This window comes from Vipera berus (genome assembly GCF_964194415.1).
Source record: "Vipera berus genome assembly, chromosome: 2".
Classification (NCBI taxonomy): Eukaryota; Metazoa; Chordata; class Lepidosauria; order Squamata; family Viperidae; genus Vipera; species Vipera berus.
In genome coordinates this window covers 13,324,759-13,349,722 of record NC_138203.1, presented here as the reverse complement: position 1 = coordinate 13,349,722, position 24,964 = coordinate 13,324,759, and the positions used below count along the sequence as shown (strand labels likewise).

Sequence of the window (24,964 nt, the reverse complement as noted above, 5' to 3'; positions counted from 1 at the left end):
ACAAAAAAGGATCTCCTCTAACCTGAAAAATTGAATCACAACAAATGAACTAAGCCTAGGTCAAAAACAGCAGTATAACTAGGACAATGCTATTCATTTATTCCTCCATGGTTTTAATGTGCACCCAACCACTTGATTCTTCCAAGCCATGATTGAGCAATAGTGTCAATATATCATGCATATACAGTATTAGTGTATATGTACCACTGATTGTATATATATTGTATATTGTATACATTGTACAATATCTATACAATATATACAGTATGATATACAATATATACAAGATATTGTATTATATCTATATATTGTAAATATATTGTATTGTGTGTGTACACACACATACATATACACACACATACACATACACATACACATACACATACACATACACATACACATACACATTTATTTATTTATTTATTTATTTATTTATTTATTTATTTATTTATTTATTTATTTATTAATGGGATTTATATCCCGCCCTATCTCCCGAAGGACTCAGGGTGGCTAACAACAAAACATATAATAAGTACAGAAATTAAGATAAAAATAAAATTAAAATCATCTGTGCAATAAATTAAAATTAAAAATTAAAAATAAATTGAAAATTGTAAATATAATTAAAATGCCTGTCCGTCCAGGTCAGCCAGGTGGAAAAGGAGTGTTTTGAGGCCGCGGTGAAAGGACAGGAGATTTTGGGCCATCCGAAGCTCAGGGGGGAGCTGATTCCATAGGACTGGCGCTCCCACAAAGAGGGCCCTCCTGCTGGGGGTCGCCAGCCGACATTGCCTAGCTGACGGTACCCTGAGGAGGCCTTCTCTGTGTGAGCGTACTGGGTGATGGGAATTCGTTCCCGGCAGCAGATGGTCCTGCAAGTATCCCAGGCCTAAGCCATGTAGGGCTTTAAAGGTAAGTACCAGTACCTTAAATCTCACCCGGAGGGCAACTGGTAGCCAATGCAGCTCACGCAGGAGGGGTGTAATATGGGAGTATCGGGGTGCTCCCATCACTACCCGTGCAGCTGCACTCTGCACCAGCTGAAGCCTCCGGGTGGTCTTCAAGGGCAGCCCCATGTAGAGAGCATTACAGTAGTCTATACGGGAGGTAACGAGTGTGTGGGTGACTGTACGTAGGGCATCTCGGTCCAGAAAGGGGCGCAATTGGTATATTAGGTGAATCTGGGCAAATGCCCCCCTAGCCACGACTCCAATATGATCTTCAAAACTGAGTCGTGAATCTAGGAGGACGCCCAGATTGCGTGCTCTATCAATGGGAGGTAACAGGATGAAGCCCTCTTCCACATATTTCCAACCAATTCAGTCCTGAGCTTTCTTTTGCCAATTGAGCCCGCAATATTTGCTGATGTCATAGATCCATCTTCTTTTAGGTCTCCTTCGTGGACGCTTTTTATCAAGTTCTTGCCAGTTCTTGCCATCAAGTTCTTCTTGCTATGTGACCAGCCCATTTCCATCTCAATTATTTTACTCTCTTGATGGTATACTTTGATTTCTTCTCTAATCCATGTGTGGGTCTTTCTATCTTGCCTTGTGATGCTGAGCACATCTCTTTCCACGCCTCTTTGCACCACTCATAGCTTTTGTATCAATTGTGAGGTTAGTGTCTATGTTTCACTGGCATATGTTAGAACAGATAGCATACAGTCATGGAAAACTTTTCTCTTCAGGCATAGGGGGAGGTTGTTCTTGAAAATTATGCTTAGCTTGCTGAATGCCTGCCAACCACATTTAACACGCTGTTTAATTTCCTTTATTGAATCATCTTCCACTGAGACCCGTTGGCCAAGGTATATGTAGTGGTCTACTAAGTCTAGTCCTTCTCCAAATATATTTTAAAAATTTCTTTAGTGAATTTATTAAACAGAACCTGGTTTATTTTTAAGCCAAATGGTTATTCTGCTTCATGCTGCTCTTGTATGTTTCTTTGTAACTCTTCTGGGTCTTGTGAGAAGAGAACAACATCATCTGCAAATCTTAAGTGATTTAAATAAGCACAATTGATTTTTATTCCATCTTTTGCCCAGTCTAGTTTGTGAAATACTTCTTCAAGTATTCATATGTATGTATGCATGTATATCAGTCTTGAGTATTCTGAACACCTTGCCGGCCCAAATACGGGCCAAATCTTTTTGCCTGTATCAGCCCAAACTCAGGCCATCCACAGGCGATAGTCGCAACTGCGACAATCATTATTTTGCGTAAATTTTTGGATTGCTAACAAAGAATTAAAGGGAGACTGATATAGCTATTTCAAACTTATTTGTTCTCATCAGTCAGCCACACCATTATGAGATTTCAACCTGGACTGATTAAGCCCAGGTTCGAATCTCAGAAGGGTGTGGCTGACTGATGAGAACAAATAAGTTTGAAATAGCTATATCAGTCTCCCTTTAATTCTTTGTTAGCAATCCAAAAATGTATAACAGTGTATATATACCAAAAGCGGTATATATAGACTGATGTAATGTATCTATAATACTATTATTCATTGATTTTATCTTGTTATAATCAACTCCACTGAACCCTTTCACAATTTTACCAGTAGAATCCTAAAAGGCCTGGTTTGGGCACTTCTAATGTCAACATTGAAACATGAATAATATTTTACTGACTCCTAAACTTTTTCAATAATGTCAGAACAAAATAAGAAACAAGGCCAAACCTTTCAGAGTCCGGAAGAGAATAGGGTCAGAGAGAGGTCCCACGCCTTTGGCATTTCGAGCTTGTATTCTGAAGTAATATACTGTATCCAGGTTCAGCTCCATAATTTGATGAGTAAGTCGGTCTCCACTGATGGTCTCCATGACCCAATCATCAATGGGGGAATTCTTTTCCAAGGTGTAGAACAGAATGTAAGCTGTAAAATATAGAAGGACATACCATTCTTCTCTATTTACACACATCGTTGCATTTATTAAAGTAGAAATGTCAACACTTGTACAGAGTCATATCTAGCCCTATCTCAATAGTGTGAAAATTTCTCTCCAATTTCAACCGTGTTAGTATTCTTTTACAAGCGTATTGTTTGGAGGTGGTGCCTTGGAGTCAGTTTTAACTTCTGGCAACTGCATGGATTTAGTAACAGTTGTTTCTTTAAGGGGTTCACCATTGCCTATTTTCTAAGGAACAGAGATTAGGACTGTCCTAAAGTCATCATCTGCTTTTATTCCTAAGACAGGACAAGAACTCATTGTGCCCCTGCTTCTTGTTCAGTACCTTTAGCTACTAAACCAAACTGCCTAAGATATATTATTCAACTTTAATTCACTGAAACTCCTCAAGTCTATACATGTTACTCCTGTAACAAATGGGCTATGTTAACTCCTGCTTGCAGAACTAGAACCTTAATGTTAAATTTATAGATCTGGATAATGCAATTTCAGATAGGTTATATTCATCCATCAGTCTGTCCGTCCATCCATCCATCCATCCATCCATCCATCCATCCATCCATCCATTGTCTATCTAGACTGTGGAATGCTCAGGACTCAGTGTCCAAAATGTGCAGTGGAACTTACAGAAGAACAAATGCAGTACCATTTCTTGAGATAGTATGGCTGCTTTAGGGAGTTACATTTGAACTCCAAAGCACCCGTTAGAGATTTAATCCAAAACCAATAAAATAATAATTATTGTAGCACTTCTCATCTTATTTTATGATTAATAAAAGCTCCCTAGATGAATGCAGATGTAATTGAACTGAAAGTTGTCTTATGCAGACAATGTCCCAGAAGTTCCTTGTATGAGGCAAGCACAGTGTGCTCTTTTGCATGACTGCTCCAATCCACCAGTCACAAAAAAGCAATCTTCTTGCAACTAGAGATCACACATTTAGGAGAATTATCTGAGGGTTGTAGGAAGTGGAGATTTTTCTGTAGGTTAGTGGAGTCAGCATTAAGATAAAATAATTGTGTTTTATCTAGTAGAAATATGAGGGACCTAAACTCACATTTCCCTTCCCTTCCCCTCCCCATCTGTTCCTTTCCTTTCCTTTCCTTTCCTTTCCTTTCCTTTCCTTTCCTTTCCTTTCCTTTCCTTTCCTTTCCTTTCCTTTCCTTTCCTTTCCTTTCCTTTCCTTTCCTTTCCTTTCCTCCCCCTTTCCCTTTCTTTTCTTTTCTTTTCTTTTCTCTTTTCTGTTTCTCCTTCTTTTATCTTCCCATCCCATCCCATGTTTGGCTGTCAAATTTTGATGACTTGAACTTAGGTCTTTGTGGCTTGTAAAAAATGGGTTGAAAGCTACAAATAAAGCTACCCATAGCTTTCAAACTACCATATTGTTGTTAGTTGCGAAGTCGTGTCTGACCCATCGCGACCCTATGGACAACGTTCCTCCAGGCCTTCTTGTCCTCTACCATCTTCTCAAACTACCATATCCTTGTCTTACACAACATGACAGATTAAGTAGGTCAGGAGAAGGTATGGTGTTATGCATAAAAACGTCTGTGAGCACCTAAAAATCCAACACATCCACCAATATTTTTCCATTTCATTTGCCTGTCAGGTTAAGGTAGATGGATGGCCAAATCCTATTAGAAATGTAATCATTGTCTTTGATATGGGCTGCTCATGTGGAACAATGCACAGATGCCAGCATTTATGAAGACCTATGGACCATCCCTTTGTATACAAAAAACACACATGAATTCCCTGCTAAGTAATTCTCTTGCCTAGTTGCCTGAGCGTACATGTCTCCTTTTTGTAATAAACCTTGCCAGGAACTTAGCCATTCACAAGAAACTAAAATACTCCCACATTTTATTGTATGGCTCCCCTGTTTTCAGCCTCTAACCATTCCAGTCAGCTGTGAAATGAGAAGATTTGGGCAGCTGGACGGTGGCAAGTCAATAGGGAAGGATTGCATGACATCCTGCTTACCTTTTAGCAAGTATACTGTATATAAAATTGTACCCTTAGTCAGAAAGCATTTCAAAGAATGATAGAGTACATAAGTTTGTCAGACTTACTACAATACTTCTTGTAGCAGTATAGCATATCGTGTTTTTTTTGTTTGTTTTTTAATCCCATTTATATCCCGCCCTTCTCCAAAGACTCAGGGCGGCTTACAATCTAAGAAGCACAAATCAATGTGCTTAGCAATAGCCTTCATTCTATGTATATGCCTGCTTATTAGGGCTTTCCGGCCCCCCCCAAGCGGCATTTTTACAAAGTCAGCGTATTGCCCCCAACAATCTGGGTCCTCATTTTACCTACCTCGGAAGGATGGAAGGCTGAGTCAACCTTGAGTCTGGTGGGACTCGAACCTGCACTAATTGCAGGCAGCTGGTGTTACTTAAGGAGGCATTAGCCCACTGCTCCACCAAGGCAACTCTGAATGCTTAAACAAGTGTCTGTGAGTGATAATGATATGACAATCATTATCAAATATCAGCAGTACTATAGCCTTAACTAACTATTGGCAGGATGGGAAACTGCAACTGGAACTAATAGCTTTTCCAGCTTCAAAAGGACCTTTAAAAAGATGATGACTCTAGAAAGAGTACAGAGAAGAGCAACCAAGATCGTTAGGGGACTGGAGGCTGAAACATATAAGGAAAGGTTGCTGGAATTGGGTATGTCTAGTTTAATGAAGAGAAGGACGAGGGGTGACATGATAGCAGTGTTCCAATATCTCAGGGACTGCCACAAAGAAGAGGGAGTCAAGCTATTCTCCAAAGGACCTGAAGGCAGGACAAGAATCAACGGATGGAAACTAGTCAAGGAGAGAAGCAACCTTGAACTAGGTAGACATTTCCTGACAGAACAATTAATCAGTGGAACAACCTACCTCCAGAAGTGGTGAATGCTCCAACACTAGAAGTTTTTAAAGAAGAGACTGGACAGCCATTTGTCTGAAATGATATAGGGTTTCCTGCCTGAGCAGGGGGTTGGACTAGAAGATATCCAAGGTCTCTTCCAACTTTTTTATGATGATGATGATGATAATGATGATGATGATGATGATGATGATGATGATGATGATGATGTTGTTATGTGTGTCAAGAATGCCTGGCCTCTCTTTGACTGTTGTGACACAAGCACACCTAATCTCCATCAAAGTGTAATTTAGTGTTGTTGTTGTTGTTGTTGTTGTTGTTATGATGATGATGATGATAATGATGATGCAATGGTATGGGGGAAAAGAGATGCTGTCAAGGGAATGATCAAATAAGAGACAGCATAGGTCACAAATGGATAGTGGGTTGAGCAGGGGTGTTAAACTGCCGGCCCGTGGGCTGGCTGCATCATACAGAGGCCGCAATGCAAAAAAAGTTGCGATATGTCGTGACACATCATGTGACATGCCGAATTTGATACCTGTGGGGTAGTGCAAGACTCAGAAGATACCATCCCTATATCCTGGGCTGTAAAGGAGATGGGGTGGGTGAGGGAGAGAAGACTATCCTTTCAGACTTACAAGATTCTATCAATGAAAGTTTACAATAAAGTAGAATTAACTCACCCGGTTGCAATTTCTATCTTGCAAGGGATCTTGCAAGTCTGAAAGGATAGTCCTCTCACCTGTCTTCTTAACAGCCTAGGGAGGGTCTGTTTTGAGACTTGCCTCACCCAATATCAAGTGGTGGTCTGTGCTGACTCTTATCTGACTGTTTCCTAGGCATCATCTCCCAAGGTTGGTCTTATATCCCATTAAGGTTGGCCACTCTGGGAAAACCTTGATGCACAGTTAAGCCATACCACAGGAACGTCACTTCTAGTAAAGTTATTAATAACTTTAAATGGGTCTTCTTGTATACATGGCCTGAAAACTCATCAACAACAGTTTGAACTCTAAAAGATCCAAAGTAAAAGAAGAATGAGTTAGGTATAAATTAGAAAAAGTCCAGGACTGTATGGATCAGGAAGGCCTTAATCTAACTATTACTGTAGACCTTAATAATACATAATAAGACATGAACTAAAAGTTTGAAACAAAAACTCATAATAGAATAGAGCTGGAAGGGACCATGGACGTCTTCTAGTCTAACCCCCTGTTCAAGCAGGAGGACCTGTACCATTTCAGACAAGTGACTGTCTAGCTCAGGGATAGGCAGCCTCGGCTCTTTTATGACTCATGAACTTAAACTCCCAGAATTCCTGAGTCAGCATAGCTGACTCAGGAATTCTGGGAGTTGAAGTCCATGAGTCATAAAAGAGCTGAGGTTGCCTACCCCTGGTCTAGCTGCTCCACTTGTCCTCACTGTTAGGACATTTCTCCTTAATTCCAGGTTGCTTCTCTCTTTGATTAGTTTCCAACCATTGTTTCTTGTCCTGCCCTCTGGTGCTTTGGAGGATAATTTGACCCCCTCTTCTTTGTGGCAGCCCCTCAAGCCTAATCAAGGAGAGAAGCAACCTAGAACTAAGGAGAAACTTCCTGACAGCTAGAACAATTAACCAGTGGAACAACCTGCCACCAGAAGCTGTAAATGCTCCAACACTGGAAGTTTTTAAGAAGAGACTGGACAGCCATTTGTCTGAAATGGTATAGGGTTTCCTGCCTGAGCAAGGAGTTGGACTAGATGACCTCCAAGGTCCCTTCCAACTTTACTATTATGATTATGATTAAGTACTGGAATACAAGAGATGCGGTGGCTCAGTGGGTTAGGACGCTGAGCTTGTTGATCAGAAGGTCGGCAGTTTGGCGGGTCGAATCCTGAGTGCCGCGTAACAGAGTGAGCGCCTGTTACTCATCCCAGCTTCTGCCAACCTAGCAGTTCGAAAGCATGTAAAAATGCAAGTAGAAAAATAGGGACCACTACGGTGGGAAGGTAACAGCGTTCCGTGCGCCTTTGGCGTCTAGTCATGCCGGCTACATGACCACGGAGACGTCCTTGGACAAGCGCTGGCTCTTTGGCTTTGAAACAGAGATGAGCACTGGCCCCTAGAGTCGGAAACGACTAGCACGCATGTACGGGGGAACCTTTACCTTTACCTTTTTTATTGGAATACTGCTATTATGTCACCCCTATTTCTTGTTTTCTTTAGATTAGCCAAACCCAATTCTTGCAACCGTTCTTCATTTGTTTTAGTCTCCAGGTGTTTGATCATCTTAGTTGCTCTTCTCTGATTTTTTTTTCCCAAAGTCTCAACATCTTATTTGTAGTATGGTGACCAAAATTGAATTGGTCAAACTTTCCAAATGTCTGGAAGTTAAAAGCAGAAAGTTCTTCTGCTTGTATTCATAAAAGGAAAGAAGTTTCTCACTGACAAATAATTGCATTGTTTTCATTTGTGTGATTATAAATGTGGACAATTTCATAAGTTGCAAAGTATTTCTTATGAAGGATTGTCTACAGGGATCATTTAACTACATTATTAGCCCTTTTTTCTTTCTTTTTAAAAGCCTAGTTCTATTTTTCTTAGCAAATTAACATGACCTAATGGATATCGTAATTAGGCATAGTTTTTAATAGCAATATTTTGTGCACTAAGATCACCATTCATTAAATCCAGTCCTTTGTCAGTCAGTATTAAGGAGTTTGAGATAGTGCTTTAGTTTCCTATTACACAGTTAAAACATCCACAAATAAATTCTATTACCATGTGTCAGTCTGGACACCTTGTCATTATCTATATTATGGTTTATATTATTTGCCAAACAACTTGCTTATTATGAGCTGTCCTTAATTGCAACTTAGTATAACACTATCTACAGACCTTTGCTCTGAAGGTCTGCATTGTTTTACAGTCTATCATATATATTTTTTCTCGAAAGAAATGAAGGACTTGCTGTCCTCAATTCTTTTTTATTTCTTCATGGAATTAATTACTAGAATCTCTTGCAAAACCTCCTTCTGTGTAAAAACAAAAACAAGAGTAGCTGAGATATATTGCCCCAAATGGCTACTTTTGTAAAAAGGTGATGCCATCTCTGTGTTCCACAGAATTTCTCAACAAACATCATTTGATTGCAATTATTGGGTTGAGAGAAAACTACTGGCTGAGAGAGATTTAAACAGCTGCTCCCTCAAAAAGGGTTCTTGACCCTGAGATTCCATAATCAAAGTCAACTTCAATGGATATCAATGGTATGCTTCTACGTGATTGCTGCAGGTCATGTCTGAATTTAATAAAATGTAGTTAGTCCATAGCAGGGGTCTTCAAATGTGGCCCTTTTATGACTTGTGGACTTCAACTCCCAGAATTCCTCAGCCAGCATGGCTGGCTGAGGAATTCTGGGAGTTGAAGTCCACAAGTCATAAAAGGGCCACGTTTGAAGACCCCTGGTCAAGAGAGCGAATAGGAAACACAGAGAACTTTTAGACTTGAAATATGTGAGGAGAATCAGTAAGTTCACTGGAAAACTATAAACCATCTGAAAATATAGAGTTCTTTTCTTCAAAACTTTTAAAAATACAAAAGGCTGGGGTTCTTGGGTGGTTATTCTCCCCCCTTCCGTTTTCATCTAGTAGGTTTACATGGTCATTCCCAGGAATGGGAATGGTGGTGCAGGTCTTCTAAATTCCATTCCTTTCTGTGTCACCTTCTGAGAAGGACACAAGATACAGAGCTCAAAAGAAACTTACCAGTAATTTTCCCATTGGCTTCTAATGGAGGTTGCCAGCTGACAATTACAGCCCGAGGCTTGCCCTCACGGGTAATGACTGTCAAATCCTTGGGAGCAGAGGTCGGGGCTTAGAAAAAGACAGAAGTCCAGAAGAGGGAGAAAAAAACCCACAAAAAACACAGAGAGAATAGGACACATTAGAACAATCATGATACCAGCTACCATGAAGTTTTGTACAAATTAGACATTCTTACTGTTACTGCTAATAAAGAAATTCTTAACTGAGGTCAGTGCAGAAGCTGTTAAGATGTTGTCAACTTTGGAAGCTTATGTTCTAGCCTGCAGGTAGTCCTTGATTTATGAACGCATTTGGGACTGGTACTTCTTCACTAGGTGTTTGTTCAGCGAGGTGCGCCCAATTTTGTGACCCATTTTGGTGTGATTGCTAAGCAAATTATGCAGTCATTAACTGAATCTACCTTTCCCCATGGATTTGTTGGAAGCCCTTGGGGAAGATCATCAAGGGTGACCACATGACCCCAGGATGCTGTTACCATTGTAAATATATGCCAGCTGCCAAGTGCCCAACTTTGATTCTATGACTATAGGGGCACTGCGATGGACGTACATGTGAGGACTGGCTGTAAATCACTTTTTTCAGCACTGTTGTAACTTTGAATGGTAATTAAATGAATGGTTGTAATTCAAGGACTACCTTATATACAAACCCAAGGATCTCTGTGTTTGATTACTTACAGACAAGACATGCTGAGCAGGATGTGCGACACACCTACAGTCTATGTGATCTACCATTAGTTCCTTTTCTTTAATCTCTATTATTATACAAGATTCTCAAAGTTGGCTTGAAATGTATATCTAAAGAATGCTTATCAAGGATTCCTCAATGGACATAAAGGGTGCATTGACTGTGGTATCCCAGAGTTCAGTCTTATGCCCTGGATACATCTGTATTTTTATTAATGACTAGGATGAAGTGCTGGAGAAAATACTAATCAGATCTGAAGATGAAACTGAACGAGATAGCTAATACCTCAGAAATCACTCATAACCTTTTTTCTCTTTAGCTTAGAAAAATAAGCCGGCAATAATACAATGAATTTTAATCGAGCAAAGTGTACAATTCAGCAGATCAGAAAGAAAAAAAATCAAATAATTGAGGGATAAAAGTACCTGTGAGTGGTACTTGTGAGAAAGATTTTGGAACAGTAGTTTATTGCAAACTGAATATATCTCAGCTGTATGAAGTGGCTGCAAAAAGGTACATGCAGCAGTGTTAGGATTGATCAATCAAAGTAAAGTGCCCAGATCACAAAAATACTGCCTTGTTATTCTTCACTGCTCAGTCCCACCTTGAGTATTGTGTGGAAGATCTGGATAACACCTTTAAGAAAGATTCTGACAGGTAGAGCCAGTAAGAAAACAGAGCAATGAGGATGACCAGGGGATGAGAAATTAGATCCTCCAAAGAGGATTTGAAAGCAATGGAAATGTCTGCTTTCAAAATAAGACAGCTGGGGAAGCAACTGATGGCACTCTTCAAATACTTACAAAGATATGAGGCAAAGGCAAATCAAGACTTCTTTCTCATCTCAGAATACAGGACACAGAATAATAGATGGAGATTGCAGAAGAGCAGATTCAGACTGAATGCTAGAAAAATAGTAGGAGCTGTTTTGCACTGGAGTTCAAAATGCTCTTCTTAATTGCAGCACGACAACCCTTTTCCAGGGATGCTTTAATTTAGACTAGGTAACTATAACCCTATAGGTCAGGGGTGTCAAACTCACAACGTCACATGATGTGTCACGACATATCATGACGTTTTTCCCATTGCCGTCAGTGGGGTGGGTGTGGTTTTGCCGTGACGCATCCGGCCAGTGGGCCGGCAGTTTGACACCTCTGCTATAGGTCATTCTTTCATATGTACTTCCTTGCCTAAACAGAAAATCCAAATCCAAATCAACTCCCACGTTCTCAAACTTGGCCACAATCATGTGATGCCCCATTAACTTTCCCTGCAACATTCCCAGGATTCTCCCTTGTGGGAAGGTGTCACTGACTATTGTAAATGAGGATTACATGGCTGCGGCAGCAAGAAGGTGGTGCTGAACAACAGTAGCACGGTGGGGCTGAAACAGCAAGAACATTCCGAAATTTCATTCTCATGGAGATAATGGGTCCAGTATTCTGTACGTTAGCCAGTTTGAGATACTTTGGTTGAAAAGGTTTTGCTCTATCACGCACTGTTTCATCCAATGAAACGTTACAGACATGAGAGCTTTCATAGTATGTAGACTTTTGAATGGGGCTGATAGACCTAATGGCTTTGCCTTTCTCTATGGTAGACAGTTATGTTCCTTTGTTCTAATCTCCTTTGACCATTCCCAGGCTCCTTCCCTTAAGTGATCTTAATTATTTTTAGTTAGATGTCATCAAACTGGTGTAACTCCTGTGACTTTATGGATAAATGTCTCCATTGTGATCTGTACCCAGTGAGAATGTGGAACTATTTACTCATTTATGCATTTATTAGATTTCTATAGCCACCCACCTTATGCGGCACAACTAGGAGGCTCACAAAAATAATAAAATAATACTATAAATGATATTATCCAAGGACAGAATAACAGAGTCGGACGGGACCTTGGAGGTCTTCTAGTCTAACTCCCTGCTCAAGCAGGACCCCCTATACCATTTCAGACAAATGGCTGTCCAATCTCTTCTTAAAAACTTCCAGTGATAGAGCACCCACAACTTCTGAAGGGAAGCTGTTCCGCTGGTTAATTGTGTTCGCTTTCAGGAAATTTCTCCTTAGTTCTAGGTTGTTCCATTAGTTGGATTAGTTTCCATCCATTGCTTCTTATCCTGCTTTCAGGTGTTTTGAAAAACAGGTTGACCTCCTTGTCTTTGTGACAGCCTCTCAAATATCTATGCCAGGGGTCTTCAAACGTGGCCTTTTTATGACTTGTGGACTTCAACTCCCAGAATTTCTCAGCCAGCATGCCTGGCTGAGGAATTCTGAGAGTTGAAGTCCACAAGTCATAAAAGGGCCAAGTTTGAAGACCCCTGATCTATGCTATCATGTCACTCCTAGTGCTTCTTTTCCTTAGAGTAGACGTTCCAGTAATCTCCTTAGTTGAAGTCCACAAGTCATAAAAGGGCCAAGTTTGAAGACCCCTGATCTATGCTATCATGTCACTCCTAGTGCTTCTTTTCCTTAGAGTAGACATTCCAGTAATCTCCTTATGTCAAGACACCTTTATCATTATCTTTCCTTCCACTTTCCTTAACTTTACCAATTATTGTCATTGTTTTACCCTACCATCCAACATATTTTAAACCAGTTTACTTCCTAACAGAGCGGGCAACTAACTTTCATTTTTGATGTGCGCCATTGTGCCCACAGTAAAAAAAAATGACAAGAAAGATGATCTTATCTAACATACACATTTGTTTTCAAGCACAATTTCATTCCAACCCTAACCCATTTCAGCAGCAACCTGTTTCATGAACTTCTACTTTTTTCCTTGTATTCATTTTATGAGCAGTTTTCTGTATGGTTTATAAATGATAGTTTTATAAATAATTTTCTCTAAACTATGCATTCATGTTCATATTTCCACAGGAGGATTATATTACAAAATAATGAAGTAGCGTAAAACTCTCAACATTTTATATACATATATATGAATTTTATTAACAGGGATGTGAATTTGATCAATTCATATATTTGAAAAGGAAATGTTGCCTCCAGCTGGACCCCATATTTCAACAACCTGGTCTTAAGTGGCTCTCTTGGTAAACAGAAAGAGAAATTTTGCATGTCGACAAAAGAAGCTGCTAGGCCAAAGCACCCTGAGGGCTAAACCTAAACTAATAATACATTTGGGGGGGAAAACATTTTAGTAGTGTTAAAATTTTCCTCCACATAGCCCTTTTTGTTCTCTTTGTGGAGTACATTATCTACTTAATGTTAGCAAATAGAGAAGTCTCATCATTAGATAAACTCTGGATGCAATCAGACATGTCCACAAGTCCAGGGTCACACTTTTGAAGTTCCACACATTTTAATATGTGGGTGTGGGTATCAGCTTGTTGACCTCCTTGGCAAAAACTACTTGCTATCATGTGACCATAATAATGTGACTTTTGGCACTCTTCCCATACTCAATATTACTAGTTTTGTAGAACATTTTGTAACAGAGTAAGCAGTCCTCCTAACTAAAAAAATCCAATTGAGGGGTTAACATCTGTAGCATTCCTTAGCAGATTTCAGGACATCAGGTTTCTTGATTTTAGGGGGAAAGATCTGGGACAAAAGAAGTAGCCATGTATTAGATGATTTACCAAGGAGAAATGAGGAATATAATCCTGTCTACTAAATGTTCCATGAATGATAGATTCAAGCAGGGCTTTTTTTCTCATAGAACGCTCAGAACGGAGTTCCGGCACCTTTTTTGGATGGAACCTTGTAGGGTAGGCAAGGCGGGTTGTATGACATGTGTGAGTTCCGGCACCTTTTTCTTTTACAAAAAAAGCACTGGATTCAAGAATCATTAAACATACATAGCTTTAGAGTTAACAACATGATCAGTAGTTTGGGTATAAGAACATGAATAAATTTGGGCTTACAGTTGAAGAATAGCCAATCACTATTATTTTTAGAATGATTTCATGCTTTCTTCTTCAAAATCGCCATGTTTGCACACATTTGAAATCTTTTTTAAAGGTAAAGACAGCATAACATGATATGATGTTTGGAAATGACTTAAATGACAGTGATTTGAAACATATACATGGTAGGATTAAACATTGCCTGATAGTCTTCATATATTTAAATCCTTTGAGAACATAAGAAAAAAGATAAATAAATAAATAAAAATGTACTTTTAAAATGATTATTGCGCAATGCAATAATAAATAAATAAAGACTAATATATAACACTGAAGAAAATTTGTCTTTACCAGTTTGAAAACAAACACTTAATTCTTCTTATAAATATCAGTATACTATGCTGACTACAACTTCATTACTAATTATTAATAAAATTGTAATTATTATCGCCATGAATTTCTACATGCTTTAAATCTTGCTAGATATCAACCATCACTTAGCAGTAGTAAAAAACCCAAAAAGGGCCTTTATTTATTTTTGTCATCCAATATGGGAAGTATCTCTTGCACCAAAGTGTATCAACTACACCTTGAAATAAGTTGGAGCTACTAAATGAATTGACTGCTGCATTCTAAACAAGGTTCAATTAAAATAATTTATTTTTAACACTATTTATGAAATATTGCAATAAGTGTGGATTATAAGGAAATGGTTTTTAATGTAATTAAACTAAGCATCAAATCAGGAAAAAAACCTTATTAGAATTTTTCTAGAGACCTACCTGCTTCATATGTTGTAGCATGAGCTGTCATGCTCCATGTACTTGACCTCCGACCTTTGGTCACCATGACAGAGAACTCATACATGGTATTTGGCTTAAGACCAGACACAGTATGGCTCAAGGCTGTTGTATCTGCTGACTAGAGAGAAAAGAAAAAGGATGTCTTTAAAGCTTAGTCATATTGGATTCACTAAAGAGACCATTTCTCCCACATTTTTCATTTTCCTTAAAACTTTCCATTCCTATGAGGTTCTTGATTTATTGTACTTGATCCAAACTCAAAAAATGGTTTGTATCTGAAACCATTAGCCATCAGTATTAATCAAGGTGGTCAACTTCTTCTTAACTGAGTTACTGCTTCTACAATTCTGTCATCTCCAGGGATAACACTCGAGGCTTTGTTATGAATGAACCAGTTGAATTGCTAGTGATTATTTTTTTCCCCCTGAGACTGGCAGCCTTAGATGGCTTTCTGCTATGTCATAAAATTGTCATTATGAGTTATAATGGAGAAGGAAGTTCTCAAAGGATTCCTTCCTTCCTTCCTTCCTTCCTTCCTTCCTTCCTTCCTTCCTTCCTTCCTTCCTTCCTTCCTTCCTTCCTTCCTTCCTTCCTTCCTTCCTTTCTTCCTTAGGAGAAACTTCCCGACAGTTAGAACAACTAACCAGTGGAAAAACCTGCCTCCAGAGGTGGTGAATGCTCCAACACTGGAAGTTTTTAAGAAGAGACTGGCCAGCCATTTGTCTGAAATGGTATAGGGTTTCCTGTCTGAGCAGGGGGTTGGACTAGATGATCTCCAAGGTCCCTTCCAACTTATTTTTTTATATTATTATTATTATTATTATTATTATTATTATTATTATTATTATTATTATTATTATTATTATTATTATTATTTGATGTGACAGGGTCATTTTTTCTTCTGCAATGTACTTGCACTTACAAAATACTTGCAACTTGGTGGCAAGAATGTTTTTAACTTAAATTCCAATTTTAAGTTTGTGTTTGTTTTTATGCTAAGGGAAATCCCTATATTTTTTCTTTCTTTCAGAGATGATCTGGATAAGAAGAACTCTGATAGCAGAGCGGAGAAATTATGAAAGGTTATGTAAATATCAGATGCTCCAATAGTCACAGTTTATCATTGGATTGGGCCTTTATTCTGGAAAGAGAGAGAGCTTCTTTGGTAAATTATACAGATTCCTTCAGTTTGGCTTTTGATGAACAGTCTTTTAAATATGCAGACTCTTTGCAAGAGAAATCTGACTCAGTAGTTTAATCTTTCTCTCTGTAGGTGTGCATATAAAATTCAGCTTAGTGACTTATTTGGGGGATTTGCACCACATGCTCAACCAAGACTACCAAATTCATTCACACTGCTTACTGCATACTGCACTTAGCTGGTTTTTACCTTGGGATTTGTTTTATTTTTTATGGCAGGTGTGTGGTTAGTAGGGAAGCTTAGCATGTTGTGTGAATTCAGACTATTGGGTCACTTCAATGGAACCATAGGAAACCTGAAAATGGATGAATCGAGAAATCCAATTCAGCATACTAGCTGAACTTTGTGATATAGAATGCAGCAGAAAAAAGACAGCAAATGGTGAAAACTTTAAGCAAGATGCGGAATGGGGAATCGGACACAATCCTTCCTCAAAATAGGGATGTGCCTGCATTGTGGATAGATTGAAATATAAGACATTCAGCCTCATATTTTAGCACATACCATATTAATGTCAGCCAAATGCTTTTGTAAGACACCTACAAAAATGGCCCTTCTTGGTGTTGGCCCCTTCTCTATGGAATATTATTCCCACCCACCCGCCTAAGGTACAGTTTGCCTCCATCCTCTTGCTCTTCTAAAATGCCCTAAAATGTGATTTTGTCAGCAGGCCTGAGGGCCACCTATGGAGATGAAGCTGATCAAGTGGCTGATTTGATGGTGCTGTTCCTGAAATAGGGGGCGGCGGTGTGTGTGTGTGTTAATGGGTTTTTATTATATGGTAGATTTTTTAAAAAAATATATTACAAGCTCTTCAGAATCATCTGTGTGTGAGTTGGGTAGCTATATTAATTAATTAATTAATTAATTAATTAGTAAATTAATTAATTAATTAAATAATTCCATCTTTTCTTCTAAAATTTTCAGAAATTTTCAGGAAGACAACTGCCCTCAGATAAACCTTATTTCAGTTAATATAACAAAATCACAAACTGTCACCATTTTGATAGAAAAGAGCAAGTGAAAAACCCCTTCTTCCTTTACAGGTAAGCAAGAATAATAATTTTCCTCAACCATGTTTATAGCAATAGCAATAGCACTTAGACTTATGTACTGCTCCATAGTGTTTTACAGCCCTCTCTAAGTGGCTTACAGCATTAGCATATTGCCCACCAACAGTCTGGCTCCTCATTTTACCAACCTCAGATGGATGGAAGACTGAGTCAATCTTGACCTTGTCAGGATTGAACTCCTGGCAGTGGGCAGAGTTAACCTGCAATACTGCATTCTAACCACTGCACCACCACGGCTCTCTATTTATGCAGAAATGAAGATGCTATTGAGGAAATGAAAATACAGACTTCTAGGTATTGATTTGTTTTAGGTGGACTTTTTTCCTTCTAATTTTAGGTTTTCATTTTATTTTGAACTAAATTTTGTTTTCTTCTGAACCATTGGCAGACAGTATATAAAATGCTGTAGCAATGAATAATATCAGTCATCTGTGTCCAGGCACAATTCTCACTCTTGGCATTAGCTGGAAAGGAAAATTGCCCCAAATAAACATAGTATGCAAGGCCAGCTGCATTTTTGGTTTCTACTTTCTCTTTCCGATCCTAGAATTATGACTCTATAAGGCTGCAATGTGCTCCTCAATCCTTTGTCTTGCAATATAGCCAGGTTTTACTGCCCAAAACTATACAGGAGCTGCGATTATTTATATACTACATTTTTTGTACACATATATTTTTTTGGTCTTATTCTAAAGCAATAAAATAAAGTAAGCATAAATTTCTGTCCACATTTTTTCTGAATTTGGAATTCAGTTTACAGCACCATGAATAAATGAAGCTATAAAAAAGTTTAAACTAGGAAAGGCAGAAAAAATGTGTATATCATGGGAAATACAGACAAAAATATCTAAATTAAATAAGGGTGTACTTGTGGCTTTCCTATTTTCAAATGATTTTACAATTACACACTAATTTGGAAAAAGGATGGATAAGAGAATATGAAAATTTATTTTGACAGATTTATCCATCCCAACAATTGCAAATTGTTAGCAGTGTTTCAGAACTGTCAGAAAAGAATATCTGTAGTTCAGAGTTGAACTGTGGGGCCTTTGGTGATTTTCTTGCAGACATTTCATTAACAAATTAGATAATGAAACTAATCTAGTACTGATGATGTTATCTAGTTTGGTAATGAAATGTCTGCAAGAAAACCACCAAGCTCAGAGAGCAGCAAGGACCACAAAGTGCTTCAATATTTTTATTGTTTACATCTTGATCATTCAAGACACTTATTGGTTTCCTATCTAAACTAAACTATTGATGGCTTTGACGATGGTCTAGGTTACAGTATTCTCTGCTTCTGGAATTGTGGAATATGTGATGAACCATCCATCTCAAACAAATACAGATAACGGTTGAGAAATAATGGTTTCCAAGGTCTCACCTTGTATTTAGCATTTGTAGAGTAGCTGGTTCTCCATCGCACTGTGTAAAACCGAACTTCTGTGGTCTTCTGATTCTTGGGAACGGAGTTGTCTGCCCAGCTGACCCTCACAGCATCATGGGTTAATGCAACAGCCTGGACACCTACTGGTGGGAGCATGGGGGTGGAGATATCTGGGACTGAGGTAGGGAAATCATCAAGCAAAGGATAAAAATCAACTTCTAATGGGTCAATGGGATCTGGGTCACAAAGCCACCAAAAATTAAAAACAAAGATGTGGAATAGTCAAATAAATTGACAAAACAACCGCCAGTGAGATGCACATCACAATGTGTTAAATGTATGAGCATAAGAATGATGGGAGGAGAACATGAGAAGAATAGAGAAAAACAGCCATTAATTGAACAATCAGTGAGAAAAAATTGTTACATTACGGTGATCAAATTCACTGGGATAAAAAGCACACTTAAATTCATACTGAATACACAGTTTTCTTCCCTCTTGCCATTTGTATTGAATTTGCAACATTTACCTTGCCTCAAAAGCATGCACACATATTTATAATAAAATCTAAAAATTATACATAAGTTTCAAAGTCCCTGCAACATATGGAATGCATGGCATAGACTCGAAAGCCTTATGAACACAATATACTCCCTTATGAGAAATTGGATGTGATAATTCAACTGATTGTATGTGGGAGTAGGCTAGATTCCAGATAGTTGTATTATAGATACAAATGCAATTTATTTAGATAGATATATAAATTTAATAAATAAATAGATATTTTTAAAGAAAATTATGTGGCTTGATATAGCATGCCACATAATAAAAGGAAATATAATTGTGGGTGGAAGGGAGGGAGGGAGGGAGGAGAAGATATGTTGGAAAACCAAAGTTTTAAAAATGGCACGGTAATACTAAACAATAGGGGATGTTGAGGCAGAAACAAATGATGTGAATATTTGGGGAAAATGCAAGAAAATTAAAATGGAAAACTTTGGTCAAGTGCATTTATGGGATGAACAAGGGGCAAAGGCTGAAATGAGTGGTATGCAAGCTCCATCCCTTTCATATATGCATCACAATGTTGCAGGGACATACAAAAGGATCGAGAACTTTCAGTGCAATAGTGTGATGTTGCTTTCATCACTTTGATGAAAGGGATGGTACCTGTGGGTACTTCTGTGGGTCCAGTGGACATGTTTGGTCCTTTATGGACCATGCAAATTATAGAATGAGTACTTTGGTGCAGCTCTGGTTGGAATGAAGATCCATTTCCCCTGATTTGATGCTGCTAAAATGATTTATGTTTGATGATGCTTAGTTACTTTGTTCAAAATCTTGTAGACCAAGTGCTTGAGGGATAAACAACCCAACTATTTCTATGTATCAGTCAATTTTTGTTTTTGCCTTGGTGGCTTGACAAATTCAGTTGGCCTTATAAAGTCAGGATTGAAAATGTTTCAATCAATAGATATTATGCAGGGAGCGGGGAGAGAAAGAAAGAGATGTATTTCTTCTACTTAGGTGGGTCTTCATCAGAACTGCCATGTTTTTGATTTGTTTAAATCGGGGGCCTTTTCCATTTCTGTATGTAACGATGCATATTATTCAAGCCATATCTAATGATTCAAAAATATTATGTGAAACATTTTGCACCTATTCTGAATTCAGACAGATATGAACAGTGCAGTTATTAAGAAAGATTTAAAATCTTTCCCCACCACAAATTCCCATTTTGGGTACGTGATAGCCAGAAGCAACCCTGGCCACCAGTTCTATACAACTCCCCCAGCTTCAGTGTTGTGTCTTTTACAGCCAGCCAAGATCTGCCACTGACCGTTTTTGCCATGGTTGTTACACAAATCACTGCAGTTAATTGAATCAACAGCCATTAAATGAATCCAGCTTCCTCCATTAAAATTTTGTTTGCTGAAAGCCTTCAGGAAGGTTGCAAATGGCAACCAATGACTCTGGATGGATACTGCAACCATCATAAATACTGTCATGACCCAACAGATCCCAGTTTTGAGGAGGAAGAATTGGAACCAGGGCCATCCAATGGGGGTGGCATATCTCCCCTGGAATGTTTGAAGAATCCAGGGACTGAGGAGGATGCTGTCCCAGGCCCCTCTGGAATTGGGGGAGGTGGTCAACCAGATGGGTAGCTACCTGCCCTCATAAACACAGGGGAAGATCAGCAACAAACAGGCAGTGGGGATGAGAAGTAGCAGATTTCCTCCGATGGGGAATAGCTATCTCCCCCATTCGATCCAAGGGCAAGGAGAGTGGAGCAGAGGCAAGCTCAAAGGAGGCCTGCAAGGCTGCTAGCAAGGAGGCCACCCCACTCCTCCTCACAAGGAACACCTGGCTTAAGCTGATTTAATCAGAGGCTGTGGGAGGGTGTCTTCATCAGGAACAATTGTTTTACTTGGCACACACTTCCCCAGCCTTGAAAAAACTCTGTCTGGATTGTGTTTCTGCCTATGGACACCAGCAACAGTGAAAACTGGACACGGAACCACTGATTGGTTCAAAATTGGGAAAGGAGTCCGGCAAGGCTGTATACTGTCGCCCTGCCTATTTAACTTATATGCAGAGCACATCATGAGAAAGGCAGGGCTAGATGAATCAAAAGTTGGAATTAAGATTGCCGGAAGAAATATCAACAACCTAAGATATGCAGATGATACCACTATAATGGCAGAAAGTGAAGAAGAACTAAAGAGCCTCTTGTTGCGGGTGAAGAAGGAGAGTGTAAAAGTTGGGTTGAAACTTAACATTAAGAAAACCAAGATCATGGCATCCAGCCCTCTCAATTCCTGGCAAATAGATGGGGAAGAAATGGAGGTAGTGACAGATTTTATTTTCCTGGGCTCCAAGATCACTGCAGATGGGGACTGTAGCCAAGAAATTAAAAGACGCTTGCTCCTCAGGAGGAAAACCCATGGCAAATCTAGACAGCACACTAAAAAGCAGAGACATCACCCTGCCAACAAAAGTGCGTATAGTCAAGGCTATGGTCTTCCCAGTTGCAATGTATGGAAGTGAAAGTTGGACCATAAGAAAGGCCGAGTGCCAAAGAATTCAGGTCTTTGAACTATGGTGCTGGAGAAGACTCCTGCGAGTCCCTTGGACTGCATGGTGATCAAACCGGTCAGTCCTAGAGGAGATCAACCCTGACTGCTCTTTAGAAGGCCAGATCCTGAAGCTAAAACTCAAATACTTTGGCCACCTAATGAGAAGGAAGGACTCACTGGAGAAGAGCCTAATGCTGGGAAAGATTGAGGGTAATAGAAGAAGGGGACGACAGAGAATGAGGTGGCTGGATGGAGTCACTGAAGCAGTAGGCGTGAGCTTAAATGGACTCCAGAAGATGGTAGAGGACAGGAAGGCCTGGAGGAACGTTGTCCATAGGGTCGCGATGGGTCGGACACGACTTCACAGCTAACAATAACAACATGGACACCAAACCTTGCTTGTAGACTCATGACCTTGCCTTGTGGACCTTGAATTTTGTATGACTTATGGACCTTGCCCTGTGGACTTGCATCTTGTTTCTGGACTACAGACTTCCTCCTTGCTTTGAGAATTGGCTCTGGTGATTATTAGCTTTAGTTTGTGGATCTGTGTTGCACTGACTGTGTGTGGCTGCCTTCAGGAAAGTTTGGGGTGGAGCTTTACTGGCCATTGTAAGATCATTCGCCATGGGATAGCACAGCAATAAAGGACTTTGTTGTAACTTGCATCTGTTTAGACAACCTGGGTCATAACAAATACATGCCAGTAGCCAAGCTCCTGAATCATGGTCACATGAGCACTGGGTTGCTGTGACCGTCATAAGTGCAAGGCTTGGTTGTAATTTTTTTTCAGCAGCATCATACTGTGACTTTGAACAGTTGCTAAATGAACTGTTGTAAGTCGGGGACTACCTGTAACTCTGAGTTTCTTCATAAGCTATTTCTAAAAGGGCAAGTTCTCGGTTAAATCCACACTTGGAAAGGAGAAGCAAGTTCCGGAGAAAGTGTTATCTGGTCCAAGTTAAGGATAATTTGATAATTAAGAGAGCTTTTCCTTTGATTCCCATAAAATAATCTATTTGTTAGACACGCAGTTGGGGAGGTAGTATGTTTTAAAACATTTTTTAAAAGGGAAAAATAATTTCACAATTTCAGATAAATGTATCCTTGTAAAGCCTTCAAAAGACAAAGAAGAACCAGGAACATATTATAACGAGTATTTGGGAGACTAAGATGAAGTGCTATTTTTTTCTTTGTTTTTTTTTTCTCAAGGGTGCTTTTTTTAAAAAAAATGGAAATAGTTCACAAAATGCTAGAATTATTAGCTATCTGGAGTGAGCCTACTGTAGTTTGCTTCATTTATTTCTTGTGAACCAATGTAGTTTGTAACTTTTCTGATTTTCACTTTTTGCTCTCCCTGACATAACCTTCTTCCTACACAAAGGCTTTAAAGAGGTTGAGCTATGCACCAGGAGAAGAGAATGATTAGATTGTACTTTTTGAAGCAGCGGGAAAAGGTAATACTGTACTATATTAAGAATATGAATCGTGTTGTTCCATTGTTCAGGCCTCTTCTGCTGTCTAAACATAACTTATAACACCCCTTAAGAAAGGTTAGTATTATTCCAAGAAAAATGAGAAGGAAAGAGGATTTTCCTTAAACTACCTAGTAAGATATTTTTTTTATTGCAAGAGACAAGCTATATTGAGTATATAGGTAAAGGCAAAGGTTCCCCCGCACATGCGTGCTAGTCGTTTCCGACTCTAGGGGCCGGTGCTCATCTCCGTTTCAAAGCCGAAGAGCCAGCGCTTGTCCGAGGACGTCTCCGTGGTCATGTGGCCGGCATGACTAGACGCCAAAGGCGCATGGAACGCTGTTACCTTCCCACCGGAGTGGTCCCTATTTTTCTACTTGCATTTTTATGTGCTTTCGAACTGCTAGGTTGGCAGAAGCTGGGACGAGTAACAGGCGCTCACTCTGTTACACAGCACTCGGGATTCGACCCGCCAAACTGCCGACCTTCTGATCGACAAGCTCAGCGTCCTAACCCACTGAGCCACCGCATCCCTTTTATATTGAGTATATACACTGAACCATTTTATTAAACTATTTATGAAACTTTTCCTTCATGCTATCTCTTTTTTTACATGGTCTCATCTTGACACTGCAGATCCAAGAGTTATAACCTTTCATTAATGTACTACAAGAATGTCACATTTGTCTTCCTGTGAAACCTTTTCCATCTTACAATAATCTGTACTTATGGAAAACAATTTGAAACACTGATGCCCAAGTGACAATATGAAACCACTTTTTGTGAGTTGAGCTACTAATCTTTCTGGCTTAGCAGTATCCATTTCAACTAATAATTCTCAGCCATGGATATTTCCAAGATGTTGATGGAAGGCTGTGAAACGGAGGCCTTCTGCAGGAAACACATACAAGGGAATCCTCGACTTACGGCAATCATTGGGACCAGAGTAGCTACTAAGCAAGGTGGCTTTTAAGCTAATCATCTCTGACTTTACAACATTTTTTTGCCAAAGTTGGTAAATGAATCACTGTAGTTGTTAAAGGCATCATGCGGTTGTTAATCAAATCCAGCATCGCCTATTGACTTTGCTTGTCAGACATTACCTGGAAAGGTTGCAAATGGTGATCACGTGAACCCAGGATGCTGCAACTGTAGTAAATACAGCCTGGCTGCAAAGTCCCCAAATTTTGATTGTGGGACTATGGGGAACAATTGTAAGTGCAAAGACCGGTTCTAAGTCACTTTTTTTCCAGTGCTGTTATAACTTCAAATGGAAGGAACATGGTGGCTCGCATGATTAGGATGCTGGGTTGACAATCAGCAAGCCTGCGTTCGAGACCCAAATGCTGCTGTGGGGTGGGGTGAGCTCCTATCATGAGCTCCAGCTCCTGCCAGCCTAGCAGCTCAAAAGTGAGCAGTCTCAAGTAGATAGAAGGGTACTTCAGTGGGCACATTAATGGGCACATGAAAGGAGCCCCCAACCAGCTATCCCCTGGGCAACAATGTTGTCACTGGCTAATAGTTTCAAACTGGAAGCATCTTGGTGCTTCCAACATTTATTTTTTATTTTATTTATTTTAATTCCATTTATATCCCGCCCTTCTCCGAAGACTCACAGGATGGGACTCCAAAGGGTTGCTAAATGAGTGGTTGTAATTCAAGGGCTTCCTCTATTCTGTCTCCTCGAGTTATTGCTCCTTCCTGAATTCTACTTTCCATTATTCATGAATGCATCTTAACGTTCCGATTCTAACTTTGCGAAACGTGGACCATTGGGAACATGGC

The 24,964-nt window shown here is 39.4% G+C and overlaps 1 protein-coding gene across 1 annotated transcript in view; it reads right to left on the bottom strand.

Annotated features, from left to right (window-relative positions):
• Positions 1–24,964, bottom strand: part of DCC (DCC netrin 1 receptor) — a gene marked incomplete at its 5' end in the record, with an annotated part of 1,185,616 nt that overhangs the window by 127,105 nt on the left and 1,033,547 nt on the right. The window contains 4 exons of the mRNA XM_081315662.1: positions 2,683–2,877; positions 9,545–9,652; positions 14,943–15,081; positions 18,622–18,860. Coding sequence (XP_081171788.1) covers positions 2,683–2,877; positions 9,545–9,652; positions 14,943–15,081; positions 18,622–18,860 — 681 coding nt within the window. The remainder of the gene's footprint in view (positions 1–2,682; positions 2,878–9,544; positions 9,653–14,942; positions 15,082–18,621; positions 18,861–24,964) is intronic.